The following is an 18,207-nucleotide window of genomic DNA, read 5'->3' on the forward strand; positions in this document are numbered from 1 at the left end:
ATCATTGGCAAGTTGGTTTGAATCATATGATTCAATATAAATTATTCTGGCATGACTTCAATATAAGCAAAAAAACACACACCATGTCAACCAATGATTAGATAACTATGATATATGAATACTTATATCTATCTTCATCACAATATGCCAATCATACACCAGCAAGAATTATGATATTGATGTGAGGTCCACCCACCACAGTAATTAAACTTAAAACATATATGATATCTTCAACTGGTTAGCTAAATCCCCTTCCCATCGTTCATCCAACGAACAGCATTTAATCCATCAACTCACCAATTAAATCCCGGCCATTAAAAACACCATAACGCCCTAGTTATCTCCAGTTAGTTAAAAAGGTGCCTCTCACAACCCTCCAGCCTCAAAAACGTTGCATTAAAACCGTCACTCCCGATCTGACGGCCTGCGTAAACCCGCGAACGATCCGACGGACCCCACCCGCTCCTTAACCCTCACCATAAAAGGGGGAGTGCCGTTTGAGGTTCAAACTAGTTCGGCAACGGTAACGGGAGCCGTCCGTGACCGTTACGCGCTTTCCAGGTCACTTGGAGGTATCTCTGATGGCGCCGTCACTACTCCGTGACGCGGTCGCTTTCCACTGACATTTCTTTCCTTCTGTAAATATTAGTATTTTAATTCCCCCCTTTTCGCTTCTATTTCCTTCAACGGGCGAGGTTTTTATTTTTTTGAAAGGCTTCTCGGCTTGGCGAGACCTTTCTTGGATTCGAGGGTTTCGAACCTCTCCAAACCCTCCACCCCGGGCGATTTCTCCGGCGATTGCCGCACCCGCGCATCCCCGCCCGAAGGTTCTCGATTTGTCGATCCTTATCGGTTCTTTCGGCCTCTCCCTGGAGGGTGCTTAGTTCTTGAATTCCCACCGACCGCGTTGGATTGCAGTTCTTGATCCGTCCCCGCTTTGATTCCTTCGGTTTCTTGATCTGAAACCCTAGAAATCTGAGGTCTGGTTCCAGTTCCCGTTTTTTACTGCTAATTCTTGGTGTTCAAGATCCGTGGTTCTTGAATTGGGATTCGAACGTTGGAGTTCTTTTTGTCAGTTTATTATCTTTTCTGTTGATAAGTTCTTGGAAGTGACACTAGGGTTCTTGTGGGGTTTATTGATTTAGGATGCGGCGTTGGGGAGGTGATCGATGGAGGTGATGGCGGCTGTGAAGATAGAGCAGAGCTGTGTGGAGAACAAGCAATCAGCTACTGCTTACAGTTCGTCTCTCTCCGAGGGTAGTTATGGCTTTTCTAGGATGTCCCCTGCTGTTTCCAGCCTGGCGACATCTTCGCCATCACATAGGTAATGGTCTATTTGGTGAATTTGAATGGGGACTCGATCTTTATTGCTTTAATTTAGTGCTATGTGAATGTTCTTGATTAAATCCGTGACTTTTCTTGTTTCTTAATTCTTGGAGTTTGAATTTAAGTAAGTTGCAAATTTGAAGTGGTGATGTGGATGTTCCAACTGCTGGAATATGTAGGAAAGAAGAACTAGCTCCGTGTTGATTGCTAGGGTTCGATTTCTTGATTTTTCTGTGATTATGTATATTGCTTAGGCTTCCAGGTTGGACCAATTTTCTTGCAGCTTTAGAAAGTTTCTCTGTCGGAAGTGCAACACATATCAATAAAATTTACACAGTTGCCAAGCGTTGTGACATAAGTGATACAAGAAGACATGCATGCTTTAAGGCAAGAAAAATAAAAGAGCAAGTGTCTTCAGTTAGCTGGAAAGGTTCCGGAACCTAGATTATCTCAGCAGAAAACAGCAAAATTAACTGTTGCTCATGTTTTATTTAATGCCGTCAAGACCTGTGCACTTGCTACTTGTTAATACATCTTCTGTTTGGCACACTTCAAAGAAGACCTCTCACTGAATGTCATCATGGCAGCTATTTTGAATGTAACGCAGTTCTATCCCCAAGCACAGCCTTCTAAAATACTGAAACTCCTGAAAACATCCTAGTATGGTTAGAACTTCAGATTCCACAAAACATGGCGATCATATTCTACTGGGGTCATCTTGGTAAAAATGAAACTTGTGAATATATATGAGTCTTCAACTTTTTGATATGATGATAGAAGGTCAAAATTATCGTTATTGAAGCAAAACAATTAAGTTTATTTGATGAGCAACTACTGTATGTGAAATCAAAGGAAGAGCAATGAGCTAATGATAAACTTAGCACTTTTTCAGCTATAAAGTTTTAATCATTCTGATCTAAGCATAAGTTGTGGTGAAGTAGGTAAATTTCTTAGGTCCTTATTCTTCACTCCTTAATTCTCATCTATCTGACTATCTCTTCCCTTCCATTTTTCTTTTTGCCCTTGCTGCTGCTATTCCTTATCAGTGCTCCTATTTCAGAAATCCTACTTAAATTTTGAGATTTTTTTTGACTAAATTCTGGAAGCAATTCTTAGAATCTGCTCACTGTATTATGCCCATACTTGACCATTTTAATTGATGAAGTTTCCTGATCTTCTTTAAAACATAAATTTTAATGGTTGCTAGCTTGCAATTAATTATAGTGGTGGTGAAGTCTTCAGATTTATCGATAATTCGGGCCACCCTTTTCAACAAGATAACCTGCTTCATGTTTTGATATATTAAGCTTTTCACATTTGCTTTCAATAGATATGATTATGGAGCTTTTGTTGATGATAATCTAGCATATCACCCATGTCACAATGCAACAGCCAGCCCATGCTTAACACGATAGAGTACTCTCTGTTATCTCATAGGTATTCCAGCAAGTCAGAAAATTGTAAAGTGTTTTATCTGTAGTATCCTGAAGCATAACAATTATGGCCTCTATCATCAAGATACATGTTTGCAGCCCTCATGTTAAATAGAATTCAGTTTAAACTCATCTTATCAGACATCCTATATTCTGGGATTTGTGTACAACTTGTGTTTGTATTTCGTTAATGAAATCATTGATACCTTTTGGCACTCAGTCACAACCTATCTTTTACACTTCTGAATGTTGAACTGCAATTATTCTTGGTAGTCCACTGTCACTTAGTTGCATTCAATTATCATGTATCTAATTTAACTCATTCATGCTTGATTTTGGCTTTCTTCAGCATCTGAAGAATGCTACAATCTTCACCCAATTTCAGACATTTGCATTATTATATGGGTAAGTTAATAGTGAGTTGATTATGAATCTTTTCTAGGATATCCAAAAGTCATACTGCTAATAGAATTAAATATCTTCATGCAACTCAAAAGTCCTGTAGTTATCAAACAAGCCACCATAGCGAGATTCTTGGGAAGACTACAGATTAAAGCTACTTCAAAATGGATATTGATGCAAGTTTACATATAATACATCTGATTACGGGAAATTAAATTCTCGAATTGAAATTTTTCTTAAGCTATTTTCCCCCTACTCTTTAGATTGTTAAGCAGTTGCAGCATTGGTAAGTGATTTCCGAACTTAGAATAAGAAATAGATGTTCACTTTATCGTTCCATTGGATCATAAATTTCAATAATTCCTTCACAGTCCAATGTGGCCACAGCTAGGTGTTCAACAATTAATTAATTTGCCTAATTTAACAACCTTTATTTTGATTTCTAATATGCATAATGAAGTAATTTTTTTGGATCACTGGTATTCTACTTTGATCTTCCAACCGTCTGTGTTAGATAATATACTTCTGCTTTGGAGGATGCAGTGTCTTCAAAATAGAATGCAAGGCCACTTATGGTTGCCTTATTTACGGGAGTGCTAAGAAGTAGCAATTTCAGTAAACTTTGCATGCAACTCATTACAAAAAGAAAAGCTATCTCGTTTATGGATTAAATTCTATTCATAACCCATGTCTCAAACTAAAACTTCCCTAAGAATAACTAAGGCTTCTATGAATTTTATTACAAAATTCAAATTCCAAATTCCGATGAAACCTTATCTAGATACCAAAACTATGAGTTGATCTATCTACTTAAATTCCTTAAATAGAAATCGTACAGCGTGTGATTTAGAAGTGGAGGATATTAAAACTTTTACATGAAAATGGACTGCTACAGGGAGAATGTTATGGATTGATTTTTTTTTTTTTTTGATATGAAGAATTTCTACGTCATGTAGTCTCCAAAGTCTCTCAACATTGTTGAATGTTCATGTAGTTTTCAATCACTCTCATTTGGTTTCTACATGAATGATGGTTGTTCATCTTCTTTACATTTATTAGTCAAAATGGCCTTTTAATATCTTTCTCTAGAGGTTTTTGTAACTGTGTATGACCATGGTGTTGATTGATGAGTCAGATTTAAGCTTTAATACGAACACTTGTGCAGGAAAGGACTTGAGATAGCTTTGTTACTGAAATTACTGCAGGAAAACAAGATTGGGTGTTGATTTGAAGTTTGAACTTCCAACTCAACGCCAATATAGGTGGGAAAGGGTTAGAAAAGCTTTTAGGAGATTCCAAAAAGTCAAGTATAGAAAATGAGCGTTGTTGAAGCTGTGGCAGCTCTGATGTAGTAGTCACCTTTGTCTCCAAAAGTTTCTCCTGGATTTGTTATCATGAGGATGAAAAAGCATTATACCTTTCTTGAAAACAGAAACTGTTAAGCTTAAAATGGATATTGAATTGTATGCAGAAATGAGGATAAAGGGCCATACTTGTCATACTCCAATGTGGGATATTGTAGGAATCCTGTTGCAATCAGAAATTCTTTAGTAAAGTAAAAAAAAGAATGTTTTGTTACTAAAGATGACCTTTGTTAGTACAACTTTTATTTAAAATTCTTTGAAAACTTAGATTTTCATGGAGCTCCTTATACTGACACCTAAAATGCTTAATCCTTGGGACTTTCTTAACTACACCTACAAATTTGAAAGGACTCTTAAAGACTAATCCTACCCAAATGAGGGCTCCTACAAACTAGAGGAATCGAATAATTTACATGATTCTGTGCCCCTAAGATAAAAGATGCATAACATCGAAAAGGTCATCTGATGAACTCATGTCATATCTCATCTATAAAAAAAGTGATCTGAAAATAGATGTAAAGAGTTTGAATACATTGACTACATTCAAAACTTATAATAATTTATGTGCTTAAAGTAGCATATGACAGCACATGTTTCCTTATATTAGACGGTCTTTCACAATCAAGATATTGACACATGACACTCCTTAATTGTTTTGTGGCATTTCCCCCAATTAATGATCCTCCAATGACTTAAATTTCCCGGTTGTTCTCTCATTTTGGTATAATACAAGTTCAAGTCCAAAACTTTAACTTTGCTCTAGTTTTACTTGCTTTTGATCTGATCTTCTAGTAAAAAACATAATTTTGTCAGGTTTTTATCTGATGTTTTTGTGATCTGTTGTCACAAAATTGATGACATTTCACCTCAAAATCAAGTTACTGTATTGCATCTGTATAAACATATTATATAGGATTAGGTTGTATTTGATAGAGGGAGAGAGTATGGAAAGACTTCGTATTCACCATGAAAGTGGCTAAACCACAATTTGCAGATAGCTTCACGCAAGTGAAGACAATAAAGGTACTCTGATCATCTTAAATATGCACAACATGCATCCAAAATATTTGACAAGTGGAGTATTTGTGAAACATTTGATGATTAAAACATACATTAGTTTTAATTGCATGTGAAGCCAACATCAAGGAGATGGTTATTTTCATATCCATTAAATGGAATTAAACAGACTAATTTCCACTCGTTTTGTGTATTAAAATTATAGCTCATAGTAGCTGCCACATGAGCTGTCTTGGTTACTGCAGGCTGAGCTCATTGCATGATGTTATTCTCTCTCCTGGTAGAGGAGTCCTTACTCTTTCAATTGGGCTGTACAATCATTACTAACCTTTGCCAAAGAGGCTTTCAAGTGGTCAAACTTCTAATATTAGACAAAACTGGTCTTCTTTTTTTGTGGAGTACAACATAAATGTAATACATTGAAATTTGAGTTCAGAATAAGCAGCCGCATATAAGTTCAATAGCCCAGTGAATAAGTAGATAGGATTATTACGCATCATCTATAGATGTGACTTTTTTCCTTGTGCTAAAATTACTGCTTTCATTCATCTTTTGAACTTTTAAGTGGTTAAGTAGACTTGTTGTTTGGATTCGTTTACCTGCTTCTGATGATTATATTTGTCTTTATTCTATTGGTCACAAATTCCTAGTCATTACCTGATTTTTGATGCAACAATTAGATTTCCCATAGCAAAATAGATTTTGTTACTACTTTTTCTTTTGATGCTATTGATCTACTTTTACTGTAGGAGGACTAGCGGCCCAATAAGGCGAGCTAAGGGTGGTTGGACACCCCAAGAGGTGAGAAGCATTATTGCAGTTCCTTTTTTTTCTTTGATGTCTATATATCACACAACAATTTAGGCTGTCCATGATCTCGATGAAGTTGACTTTGGAGAAGGTTAATTGAGTTTTTCTATGCATTTTCTTCTCACACCCACATTTACCTTCATGACTATTAGATTATGGAGTTCTCTTTATGTGATCCAGAAGGCTACTTGTCACAAACATTATTTTTAAAAATATGTAGATACATCTGAACCTAATAGTTGCCTCTCTTTGTACCATGTCTTTTGCATTGGTAGGATAATTGCAGGTTCATGTTAGATATCTGTATGTTAACCTTGAGTGCATTAGTGCATTGCTTTCATTTGGCCTTCCTCTACCTCAATTGACGCCCCATGGATTAGACTTCTCGAATTTTGAAGATTGTTTTGGCCATGGTACCTTTGGATTCTAACTACTTGGATGCTTGAATAGTAATAATGTTTTCTATAATTCTTATCATATTACCAACTTTGCTGACCTTTAACATGTCACAGGACGAGACACTAAGGAAAGCAGTTGAAGCTTACAAGGGAAGATGTTGGAAGAAAATAGGTTTCCACCTACCCGTTCTTTCTTTCATAGTTTTTGGTTGTTACTTAATGAAAATCATTCTGAACACCAGTGTTCATTACTTTTTTCTCTCCTGTTTTATGTTGTCTACATAGGTTTTTGTAGTGATATATAATTTGACATAGAGGTGATTTTGATTATGCCTTTTAAAAGAAGAGGTGAAATGGATGGAACTTTCACTTTTTAACTTAGGTGGAGAAGAGGGAGAATGAGGAGCAAGGTCTGTGTAAAAATCAGAGCATAAAGCTGAACTGCACATTAACCTAATGCATTCAACTAGTGCATGCACTGAAGATCCGATGTGTTATGAAGCCTTGAATAACTTGATATTTCAGCAAGTGGGACAACAGAAAGTGAAAGTACCAAAAAAAAGAAGTGTCATAGGCCGGTCAATGAAGGTTGATGATCAAGTATTAGTACCAAATATGAGATTTGCAAATAAATTCCAACAGATTAGTGTTATAAATACTAGAGTCATCTTTCTGGTTATATGTAAGATTTGATAGGTGAAAATTTTCAAATCAAAACTCTTTCACTCACCTACTTATTTATTCACTCATTCACTAAGGAGGGGAGGGGGCACTCATGTGACTTACCTTTTGCTATAGCAATCTAAAGTGGTAACTTGGATGCAATTATTGGTGAGAATGGAAATGAGATGCAGACTAGTTAGAATCAATGGCACTGCAGGTGGGGGTGCTGCTGCTGCTGCAACCTGATTAGTTTCATTATCTTCGATCAAATAAATAAATGGGGAGATACGTGGAAACATCCATAGAATTTTGGAGTCTGGTTGATGAAAGGAAAACTGCATTGAGAATCTATGCAAATGCAGCAGATGCTGCCTTAGTGACTTGAAGCATCTATAATGAAGATAAATTATGTAAAATACCTCGAGCTATTATACATTGGTGAAAGGGACATGGAAATAATGGTTAGATGAGCTTTTCTTTCAAAACTCATTATGAGCTGTGCTCCATAATGAAAACTAAAGCAAACTGTCTAACAGATCCAACTTTATTAGCTTTTATGATGATTGTCATTTGAAGAATTCACCGGTCTTAGGCCTTAAAACCTACTGGAAAATGCATGGGGAGGAAGCTGTGGAGGTTAGATTTATTTGGGTGGATTGCAAGGGATGAGCAATTTTCCAATGGTGACTCTTTGAAGCTATCAAAACAATCTCAGAGTAACTTGAAGTGCCAGTCTTGGAAGTTTACAGCAATGCAATGAACCCATGGTTGAGAGAGATATCTGGATACATACAATTTTTTTCAAAAGAAAAAGTAATAGCCCCTATTATAACATTTGGGCTCTGATTTATTCACATTGATAGAATGACTTAATATTGGATGTTGGCTCTGATAGGTGAAAACATCTATAGAATCAGAGCCTGACAGCTGAAAAAAAAAAAAAAAAAACTGCATTCGAAATCTATGCAAATGCAGTAGATGTTGCCTTACTTGAAGCATCTCTGATGGAGATAAATCAGATATAATATTTTGAGTTCCCATGCATTGGTGAAATGGACATGCAAGATAATGGTGGGGCTGAGCTTTTTCTTTCAAATCTTATAATGAGCTGCACTCCATAATGAAAAAAAAAAGGAAAACTGTCTAACAAATCCAACTTTATCAACTTCTCTGATGATTGCTGTTTACAAAGTCGCCAGTCTTTGGCACTGAAACCTGCTGGCAAAAGGTGCGGGGAGGATGCAGTGGAGGTTAAATTTATTTGCATGGAGTGGCAATGGATGTGCCATTTTCTAATGGTGACTCTTTGAAGGTATTGCAGCAATCTTGATGTAACTTAAAGTGCTAGTGTTGGTAGTTTACAGCAGTTCTTTGATTTAGAAAAATTTTAACCCCCTAACTTATAACATCTGGGCTTTGATTTATTCACATAGATAGAATAAAAGGCTTGGGCCAACAAGCACAATGGTGTAGGTTTGAGTATTAGGGCAGCCACTCTGTGCAAAAATGATGCCAAATGTTAGGTCTGTCCTCAGTCCGCCCCTCCCAGAAACCTGGATTGCTAGGACCATAACAGGGGTAACGGCCTTTGATAGAATACCTAATACTGATCTTTAATATATCTAATATCCATAACTCTGAATCGTGCAACTCATATGTTCAATATGGTGTAGATTTCCCTTGCCAATTTGAATAATTGAATGAGCCTTGTTTGTCGCATTATTGCATTTATATGTCTCTCATGCATGTTTAGATCAACTTATTTGCTAATAGTCTTTGAACAAATTGGCACAGTCCTGATGGTCATAGTTATGAGCATTAGAAATCTGAGGAGCTTTCTGATTATTTAAAACTAACTTCTCCCAATTTTAACTTTTTCTAATGCAATCCATATAAGAATTTGGTCTGATTTTCTGGTTGTTTATATGTGCCTGTGCAGCTGAGTTTTTTCCTGATAGAACAGAAGTGCAATGTCTTCATCGGTGGCAAAAGGTTCTCAATCCTGAACTAATTAAAGGTCCATGGACTCCAGAGGTTTGATGCTGGCCTACTACCCCAGTTCAGTAACAGTTTTAACAAATCAATACTTTGAGATAAATATTTTTTTTTCTTTCCCATTGTTCCTTTGCCTTACAGGAAGATGAAAAAATCATTAATCTTGTACAGAAGTATGGGCCAACAAAATGGTCTGTTATAGCTAAATCTCTGCCTGGCCGCATTGGAAAACAATGTCGGGAGAGGTACTTCCGAATATTCTAAGTACTAGTTACTAAAATCATTTTTTGTATTAGTTCTGTAATTACATATTTCGTGGAGAATTTTTACAGTCCATTTATTGTTTAATACTAGCTAGCTGTATGATGCAAGGTGCAGAATAACCATAATCAGGATTTAGAAAAGATGGTGTAATGAATCCCAATATGTTACTGTTCGCTGTACATTACCATCATTGGCAAATAGTTGCAAATTGGTGGCAGGTTCCAACTCTTTGACCCATAATTTATTTTTGAGAAGAAGATTTCATTAGGAATAGAAGAGTAGAAAGAAAGTGGGACAGTAGTCCTACCCATCTCCTTATCAAAATTATCATGACTCATGTAGCAGGGCCTGTCAGGGAACGTAATTAAATGATGATATATTGTTTATTTCAAACTTTTTATTTTTTTTCTAAACTATTTGTTAATATGTTTTTCCATTTTCCACGATAAATTGTTTTATGATTTTGTGTTTTTCCAAGAGGTAAACATAGTTGCAAGATATGTTGATTCCTGTGCTATTTTTTGGCTGTGATTTTGGATGAAGATCAATGTTAACTAGGATCGGTTTTATATGCTATTGCTATCATGTTTTGTTGGATTTATTATGTTGTCAATTATAGAGAAGTGTAAAGAGTTCCTCAAATAGGTAGCTTAAAGCCTAACAGAATGGTTTAAGCTCATGTATCAGGTATTTATGAGATTACTTATTATTAGTGGTGTTTAGGATAATTCACAGTGCAGTCTTGAGGCAAAAGATGCTTCAGGGGCTGTATCCTTAAATACGAGGCCTTATAGGAACACAACTATGCTAGGCTTGCTATAATACCCTTATAAGTTATATCTGATCTCATGCAAGGTGACTAGTACGTGGTAAGTTACGAGTTCACTTAGATAAACTTTGCATCTGCTAAAGAGTAGGTCCCACCTTTTTCCCTTGTTTTGATCATTATTATCTATTACAAGAACTGTTAAGAGAGCGCACTTTAAGGGCTCATCACCTCCTAGTAACGATTTCTAGGTATTTTGTTTGCATTACTTTGCAAGTATCTTCTCTATATGTTCAAAACAAGTGAAATACTGGCTCGCTAATCGCCCATTTTGTTTTGGAAGTAAAATCCTGTATCATTAACTCCTTAAAATTTATTGATATGAGAAACTAAGTTTCTTACAGTTGTAAATTGCTCCACTTGACATCATAAGATTCTATGTTTTTATCATATTAAGTTTGCTTAACTCTTTGGGTCTCTAATATTTTATTAGGTGGCATAATCATTTGAATCCTATGATAAAGAAAGATGCTTGGACGGTAGAGGAGGAACTCGCTCTCATGAATGCTCACCGCATACATGGAAATAAATGGGCAGAAATTGCAAAAGTTTTACCTGGAAGGTATTGATTCCCATGGAATATTATTCGTTTGACATCTTTTTCCTATTTTCCCCCTAAAGTAACAGTGTCTTAATGTCCCCTTTAATTTGCTTCTTTAACTATTAGCAATGACTGAACATCTTTTGAAAACATGTACCCCTTTATTGTAGAAGCTATATATTGGATCCTATGATTTAGAAAATTGAAATGCATAGATGCGCATGCATGCATGAGCATGTATGTCTATAAGTTCATCTAAAACTGAGGAGAGTACAAGTTGGTAAACAAACAGATCTTCCAACTACTTTATTAAGGACAGTATTTATTTCTTGAACATCTTCAAAAGGTTGTGTTTTGTTTGTAATATCCCCAGCATGCTACTTGTGGCACCATTCTTGTTTGGAGTGACATTGTTAGCAAAGTCAAATGAAGTAAAAGGCTTGTCACTTTACATTGACCTCAATCACTTTTATTGACATCTCTAGTGATGCCCTCTAAAATTTCAGTGCATAAAAAGGCTTGGATTTTATGTGATCAAGAGGATAATAAAACATATTTCTTCCAACAGCAAGGTGTGCCTTTAGAATAAAGAAAGTTATAGAAAGATTCAACTAAGAAGATGCCCCATTGGACTTCCATCTTGTACATGTGTAATTTTCAGTCTTTATTCTGTACCACTTTGGAGATCATGAATAACAAAGGTAAGCTTTACTAGTTTCCTTAATTGTAGGTTCCCAAACACATGATTACATACTGTATTCCTGTTCACAAAGGTAACTCCTCATAGAAGCATCAAGGACTTGCACCTGCTGAAGTCCTAATGGACAAGGAATTGCAAACACTGTCCTTATGACCACCTATTATGTTAATTTGGATGTTGTCACCTTTCCACCAAGAAACCTAACCCTCACCTTATAACAAGCCACTCCCTTTCCTGATGAATGTCTTTCTGCATACTTGACATGATATTAATCACTTTGTCATCCCATCCCTGAGTTCCTATACCATATCTGTCCAAGTGAACTTCATGAAATTCTTATCATCGTGAACCTCAAAAAGTACTTACCAAGGGGACCACATGTCCATTTCTTAGATTACTTAGAGCCCTCCTTGTTTCTTATTAAAAGCTAGTAGAGAAGTTATTTTCAACCATTTCACATCCTCTCTCTCTACAGATTATTATGTTGCAATCTTCTTGTTTAAGTGATTATGAAAAGTAGAGCTATAAAGGTTAGACATATCACATACAGGAGGCCAATAACTGCTTCAGTAGGTCGATTCTTCCCCTGCCCCACTAACATCTTAACAACCCTTTCGGTGACATGATTTAGTTCATGCTTCAAAGTCTATCCAACCTCAAAGGCTTCCATGATGCTCCAAATGAAAGCTATTTTTGAATTTCCATGATAATAAACCTACCTTCTCATCCCTAGTCATAGAAATAACCACAAGACTGTCAAATTGATCTTATGCTGAATTCTCTCAAAGAACAGAATTCTGTTACTAAAATTTACCAACTTTTTTATGATTTTCTTCACAAAAAGGGGAAGTAGTCAACTGGTCAAAGTAGCTAATCAGGGAGGCCTTTTCATACTCCACAATGCCTCGATATGCTATAATGCCATATTGTATCTTCATTATCACATGACAAACTAAAAATCTTCTCAATTAACATAGAAGGGAATTTTACAATATTTAACATATCAATTGAGTGAATTAGGTTGATTTGTCTTTCATTTTGGTTGACTTGGCTATTAGCATATTTAGCTTTTGTTACATTTTGTCTTTGAGTGGATATAATATCTATCTCTGTGAATGAACATTGTCAGTTCCTTTGTTTCAATTTTGTCGTCACCAATCTTCCTACAGATTGACCAGCTCTCAAGTTCTTTTCTCTTAATCTATTATTTGCAGTGAACCTTATATGTATTTATATATGTGTGTGTGTGTGTGTATAAGTAAAACAGAAGCTAGATCAACCTTTTTATATTATGTATTTATTTACCTGCCTGGTATAACCATTGGAAAATTTATAGTAGTATTTTAGTAGTATTAAGAGAAATGAAAGTAATGAATTTCTTTATGTTGAAATGAGTATAGATATCTGTTTCTTCATAAGAAATTACTCTCACTTGGTTTGACTGCTTGAGGTTTGAATAGTGATAACTTTTTTTTCTACTGGAGTATGAATTTTTTCTAGATGCTTGTGTTTGCTGTTTCTGATCCACCAGTTTGGTGCAAGAGTCCATTGATACCATAGTTTGCTTTTGTAATCATTCTTTTGAATTTTATTATTTCTGAGGGTACTCTATCCATGTTATACTGGCTTCTAAATGCTTGCTTCCTTCTGCTTACTAAATTAGAAATTGTATAATTCTATAGAATGTGGTCACCATTTTATGGATGGTTAACTGCTCATCCTAGTTGATGGTCTGCGGCTATCTGATCTATGTCTGTTTTCTTCCTTTTTTCTTTTTGTGTCTAGGACTGATAACTCAATAAAGAATCACTGGAATAGTTCATTAAAGAAAAAGTTAGATTTCTACTTGGCAACTGGTAAACTTCCGCCAGTTCCAAATCCTGGTACCCATGGTGGTTCAAAAGATATAGTAAACCAGGCTAGTGGGCAATTATTTCTTTCTTCGAATAAAGGGTCAGATACAAGTACTGAAGCTTTCTCAGAAACTGCTGGTTCCACACATTCTCGCCTGCCTTCTGAATCATGTAAATTGGAAGAGCATAGGGAGTTGTTGGAGCCCATGACCGTACAAATTTCTTGTTCAGAAGCTTTTACAGGTGTACCAATAATAGGACTTAATACTTCCACTGCTGAATGCCAGGCACAAACCCTGCAAGTGGATAATTTGTGCGATGGATCTGATCCAGGAGTAAGGTTGGGGAATTGTACCAACACTGGTGAAATTGATAAAGATAACAACATACCTGGGATAACTTTGCACTCTGAACTTTCTTCTGCATTTGGTTCTCTCTGTTATAAGCCACCTCAGTTAGAAGATCTTGGTGTTTCTATAGGTTCTACTCTTTTAATCACATATGATCCCGCTCAGCAGTCATACAGCTCAGGGATGGTTACATCCCCCATTGGCTACTCCACTCCACCCTTTGTGAGTGGAAAGAGTTCAGGTCAACATAATGCTGAATCCATATTAAAGAATGCAGCTAGGAGCTTTCCTAATACTCCCTCTATTTTACGAAGAAGAAAAAGAGAGGGAAGCACACCTCTTCCACCTGATATAACTGCACAAACAGATCGGATAAAAATCCAGGACAGTTCTTGTACTCCTATAGAAGGAAAATCTAGAAGTGAACCAGAGCCCTTTAAGTCTTCTAAAAGTCCATGTGGTAATGGTGGAGTTGTGCCATATAATAGTAAGAACTTCAATGTTTCTCCTCCATATCGGTTGAGGTCCAAAAGAACTGCAATTATCAAATCTGTGGAGAAGCAGCTTGATTTTACATTGAAGGAAGACAATATTGATGGTAAAACCAAGTCTCTGAGCTTGGCTATCAGTGGCAGTTCTCATACCGCTGATTGCAATGGCAACCTTCCAAGCATGCAGGGGAGGAAACTGAGTGAATGTCCTGTTGGATTGGAAAGTTTGGCCAATGACTTAGCCCATACAGCTAAGTTAGGTGTGACCTAAGCACAAACTGTAAGTGTGAGCTTTTATTCAATTAATAAATGCATATCAGTTGGTATATTCTGTTGTCTATGGATATCTTAGAATGTACGATGCATTTACTTTCCCATGGAATAGGTTTTTATTTTTATAAAAAAAATTCATCTCATTGATGAGCAAATCAGCCCTTTTTGTGAAATTGTTATTTAGCCTTTTCATTTGCTTTAATACTTTTGACAGCTTTGAAGACTTGATAACTTGTCATGTAATCATTTCATTATTCCATTAGTATAGATTATGTTCTAATTTCATTAATTATTTTAATTTTCTTTTTAGATCCATATTCAGTGAGGCTAAATACTAATACCTTATTAAATCATTTTATCAAAGTTCTTTTTGATATACGATCATTGAATATTGTTGTGTATATTTATATATGTGCATCATGCACGCAGAATGTGTTTGAGTACCATTTTTAGGGGACAATCCTGTGCATCCAATGCGTAAAAAAAACTAAAAGTAATGCTACGGGGGCCGAGCATGGTAGCCAAAAAAGGCGCTTCATAAATGAGGGTTGCCCGACAAAGCATTTTCTTGTTACCGGGTTTGGGCCCCAAAGCATTTTCAAAAAACTAAATTTGCCCTAATTTGACAAAAGAAATTCATATTCTACAAATTTTCTGAACCCAGTAGTTGGGACAAGGCTTTTAGTTGGAGTAATAATTGTATACTGGGCCAATTTTATCTTGAGATACCTAAAAAGTTTGATAAATTCATAAACTTTTGCATGATAATTTTTTGGCAACTATATTTATCTGTGTGATAATTTTCTCAGATGTGTGTTTATTATAGTGGTATAAGTGATAGATGAGACAGCCATGTAATTGTCTTTCTTTGTTGACAAAAGGCTGTTCAAAATCTACCAAGTTCAGCTTGAATATTTAAAAGCTCATAAAACACCCTTTTTTCCTTCACTGCATGAATTACATGTAGCTGTTTAGGAAATGACAGGCATTTATTTGTTACTTGCTTTGATGTTTTACTTGGTTTAGTTTGGGAGCAGCCATCTACAGTGACTAGCAGGATATCACAATCCATTTAAATGGTGATTTGTGGGTCTCAAATTTTTCTTATCTCAGGCTCAATGTCCTTTTAGTTTGCTCCTCCTCATCACTTTCTCCTTCTCCATCTCAGCTGAAATGAAAGATACTGGCTCTCCAGGAACCGACTTTGGAGTTGAATTCTGGAGTCCTATTTGCTTTTGTTTTATAACTATGTTGTGGTTATGAGTTGACCACTGATTATGTTCTTTTGTATGTTGTAGGTTTCAAGTTTCACATTGATCCAGAAGGGTTGGAGTCTCAAGATGTCTTCATCACCGGATGATAGCTCCAAACAAGAAAATATGAGTAAAAATTCCATTGTAGATTGATGCTCTGGACAAAACCACGGTCTCTGCGTCAGGCATAGTGGTGAGAAAATCTAAGAAGCTTGGACGTTGCACTGTCAAACAGTTTGGATAACGTCTCTCATGCTGCATGTAATTTTTTCAGTACAGAACCAGGATCTACATAAAGTCAAGATGTTCAGATGTTAGAGAAGGAATAACTTGTACATAGACCTTCGCAAAAAGATAAGTGGCCTTAGAAACTTTTAGTTGAATGAGAGCTTCAGGTAGAATTATATCCATCACCCTTTCCTTTTTCCCTTTCCATTATATCGCAGTTTACAGTGCCAAAAATCAGCTCCTAGACCTCACTAATTTCTATTTTTATTTATGATCAGCCAACTGAGACTAGTGAAAAAACTATCGGTTGGAACCTCTACTTCATTCATCAAGCTGTGGTAGTATTAAGCTCAGCGTATTCTAAGAATTGTATCATTTTGATGGCTAGCGGAGTCTAGATTCCTTCTACTTTCAGATATTCTAAAATGTATTAAAATATTGAAATAATAGAAGTTATCAACATAGAATTATAAAGACAAGCAAACCAAAGATGCATAAGAACAAGAGCGTCGGTAACAACCAGTTTTTGCAGTCGAACCATCAAGGAAATGATATAAAGGGGCAAAAGGAAAAGCGAGATCTTGAAGCGAAATGTCAAGGCTTGCTCTACGTTGGTTAAAAGCAAGAGCAGACATCCTTCGGCAATTCCATTTTCCAGTCAAGAGTCTCTTGCTCCATTTATGTAGTCATAGCGGACAAAACGGGATGTGAGTAACCGTACTCCATAATGCTTAATCCAGTTAGTGGCGAAGGTGTTCCCTCGACAGCCAAGTTGACAAATTTGATGAGACCGAACAAGCTTTGTGACTTCTCACAAGGGGTTAATCCAATATGACTTACAAGCGTACCCTTAGCACCCCAAATGTTGGGATGGACAATCTCCTATAGGTTACACTAGTTTGATTTGCAAGAAAATTTTTCTTTATCAACAAAGTCGCCATTCAAGGTATCAAAGCTATCTACATCACCCTTCTGAACAGCCTGAAATTAAGCAACAATTGAACACGGTAAACCTCCTAGATGATATAGACGTCGAAGTAGTCCAAAGCGTGACGTGCTGAACTCAATTCACATATTTAGTGGGCTGGGCCAATATGTTTTGGACTGAACCGATGTCAAAGGTACAACTACTTGGCCCAGCTGACAAATTTGGGTGGGACAAAAGCTGGGGTTGGAAAGCCTATAGGGCAAAGCACAACTTGACCTAAAATATATGTACGTATAACGCATCTTGAAAGGCATAACCATGAATGATGAAACATGGCACAAGAGTTTATACAACACATACCAGGATTGATGATTAAACAAAGAATGAATTTATCATTAATGCTGGACAATCCAAAACATCTGAAAATTAATTTTTGAAGCACTACGGAGGAGGAGCTCATGTTTATTAAGAATTCATAAGGGAGCAATCACTGAAAATTTACCCAAAGTAGATTCTCATGTCCACGCAAACAACTTCATTGGTCGTCATATATATATATATATATCCAAAGATGGATCAAAAGTTAAAAGATCTGCTATATTTAAACCTTTCGTTTCCCATTCCACAGGGTTTAGCCCGTGTTCAGTGACTGTTCGAGGCATACTTATACTATGTAATGAGACGCTGGTTTTCAAAAAAAAAAAAGGCCTAATATGATAGAAGGTGATAAACTTCAAGATTCTGTACAAATTTGCAGAGCAACTGTTTCTATGTCCTTGCTTTAGTTTGTTACCGTGGTTGGCTTTGATTGGCTATTTTGAGTCCCATAGCTTAGAATTTTTTGGTACTCGCAGCATATATTTTGCTACAATTTGTAGAGATGCACTTCAAAATTATCAAATAGAAAGAGAGATGCAGTGTATATTCACTTAGCAACTGCTTCTGTCTCACTATGTTAATTTGTTACTAATAAAAGTCTCATAACAGTCATTGTCACATATTGGCCATTTGGAGCCCAACATTTTCGAATTTTTCTTGTGCTGGTAAAGCATGCACCTCAACCACCGAGGTGGTAGCACAGTTAAAACGAGG

The 18,207-nt window shown here is 36.3% G+C and overlaps 1 protein-coding gene across 4 annotated transcripts; it reads left to right on the forward strand.

Annotated features, from left to right (window-relative positions):
- The first annotated feature begins 693 nt into the window (after positions 1-693).
- LOC103716487 (transcription factor MYB3R-3) lies at positions 694-16,515 on the forward strand. Of its 4 annotated transcripts, none has more exons than XR_001879963.3 (10): positions 694-980; positions 1,146-1,324; positions 6,292-6,343; positions 6,865-6,922; positions 9,353-9,447; positions 9,550-9,653; positions 10,932-11,060; positions 13,525-14,713; positions 16,005-16,152; positions 16,234-16,515. XR_001879963.3 is itself a non-coding variant. In XM_039125039.1 (10 exons), exons 3-9 carry the CDS (start codon positions 1,170-1,172, stop codon positions 14,702-14,704), a joined length of 1,773 nt encoding a protein of 590 aa, XP_038980967.1. In that variant the 5' UTR covers positions 694-980; positions 1,101-1,108; positions 1,144-1,169; the 3' UTR covers positions 14,705-14,713; positions 16,005-16,515. The 4 variants fall into 4 exon arrangements, 3 of the variants coding, with proteins under 3 accessions (XP_038980967.1, XP_008802732.2, XP_038980968.1); XM_039125039.1 differs by adding an exon at positions 1,101-1,108 and having other exon boundaries at positions 1,144-1,324; positions 16,005-16,515; XM_008804510.4 differs by having other exon boundaries at positions 16,005-16,515.
- The last annotated feature ends 1,692 nt before the right edge of the window (positions 16,516-18,207 follow it).

Source organism: Phoenix dactylifera, chromosome 3 (genome assembly GCF_009389715.1).
Source record: "Phoenix dactylifera cultivar Barhee BC4 chromosome 3, palm_55x_up_171113_PBpolish2nd_filt_p, whole genome shotgun sequence".
NCBI classification, from domain to species: Eukaryota; Viridiplantae; Streptophyta; class Magnoliopsida; order Arecales; family Arecaceae; genus Phoenix; species Phoenix dactylifera.

Coding starts and splice junctions, on each gene's coding strand:
- LOC103716487 (XM_039125039.1), top strand. CDS start 1,170: ATGGAGGTGATGGCGGCTGTGAAGATAGAGCAGAGCTGTGTGGAGAAC. Junction 1,325..6,291: donor ACATCTTCGCCATCACATAG/GTAATGGTCTAT, acceptor CTTTTACTGTAG/GAGGACTAGCGGCCCAATAA. Junction 9,654..10,931: donor GGAAAACAATGTCGGGAGAG/GTACTTCCGAAT, acceptor ATATTTTATTAG/GTGGCATAATCATTTGAATC.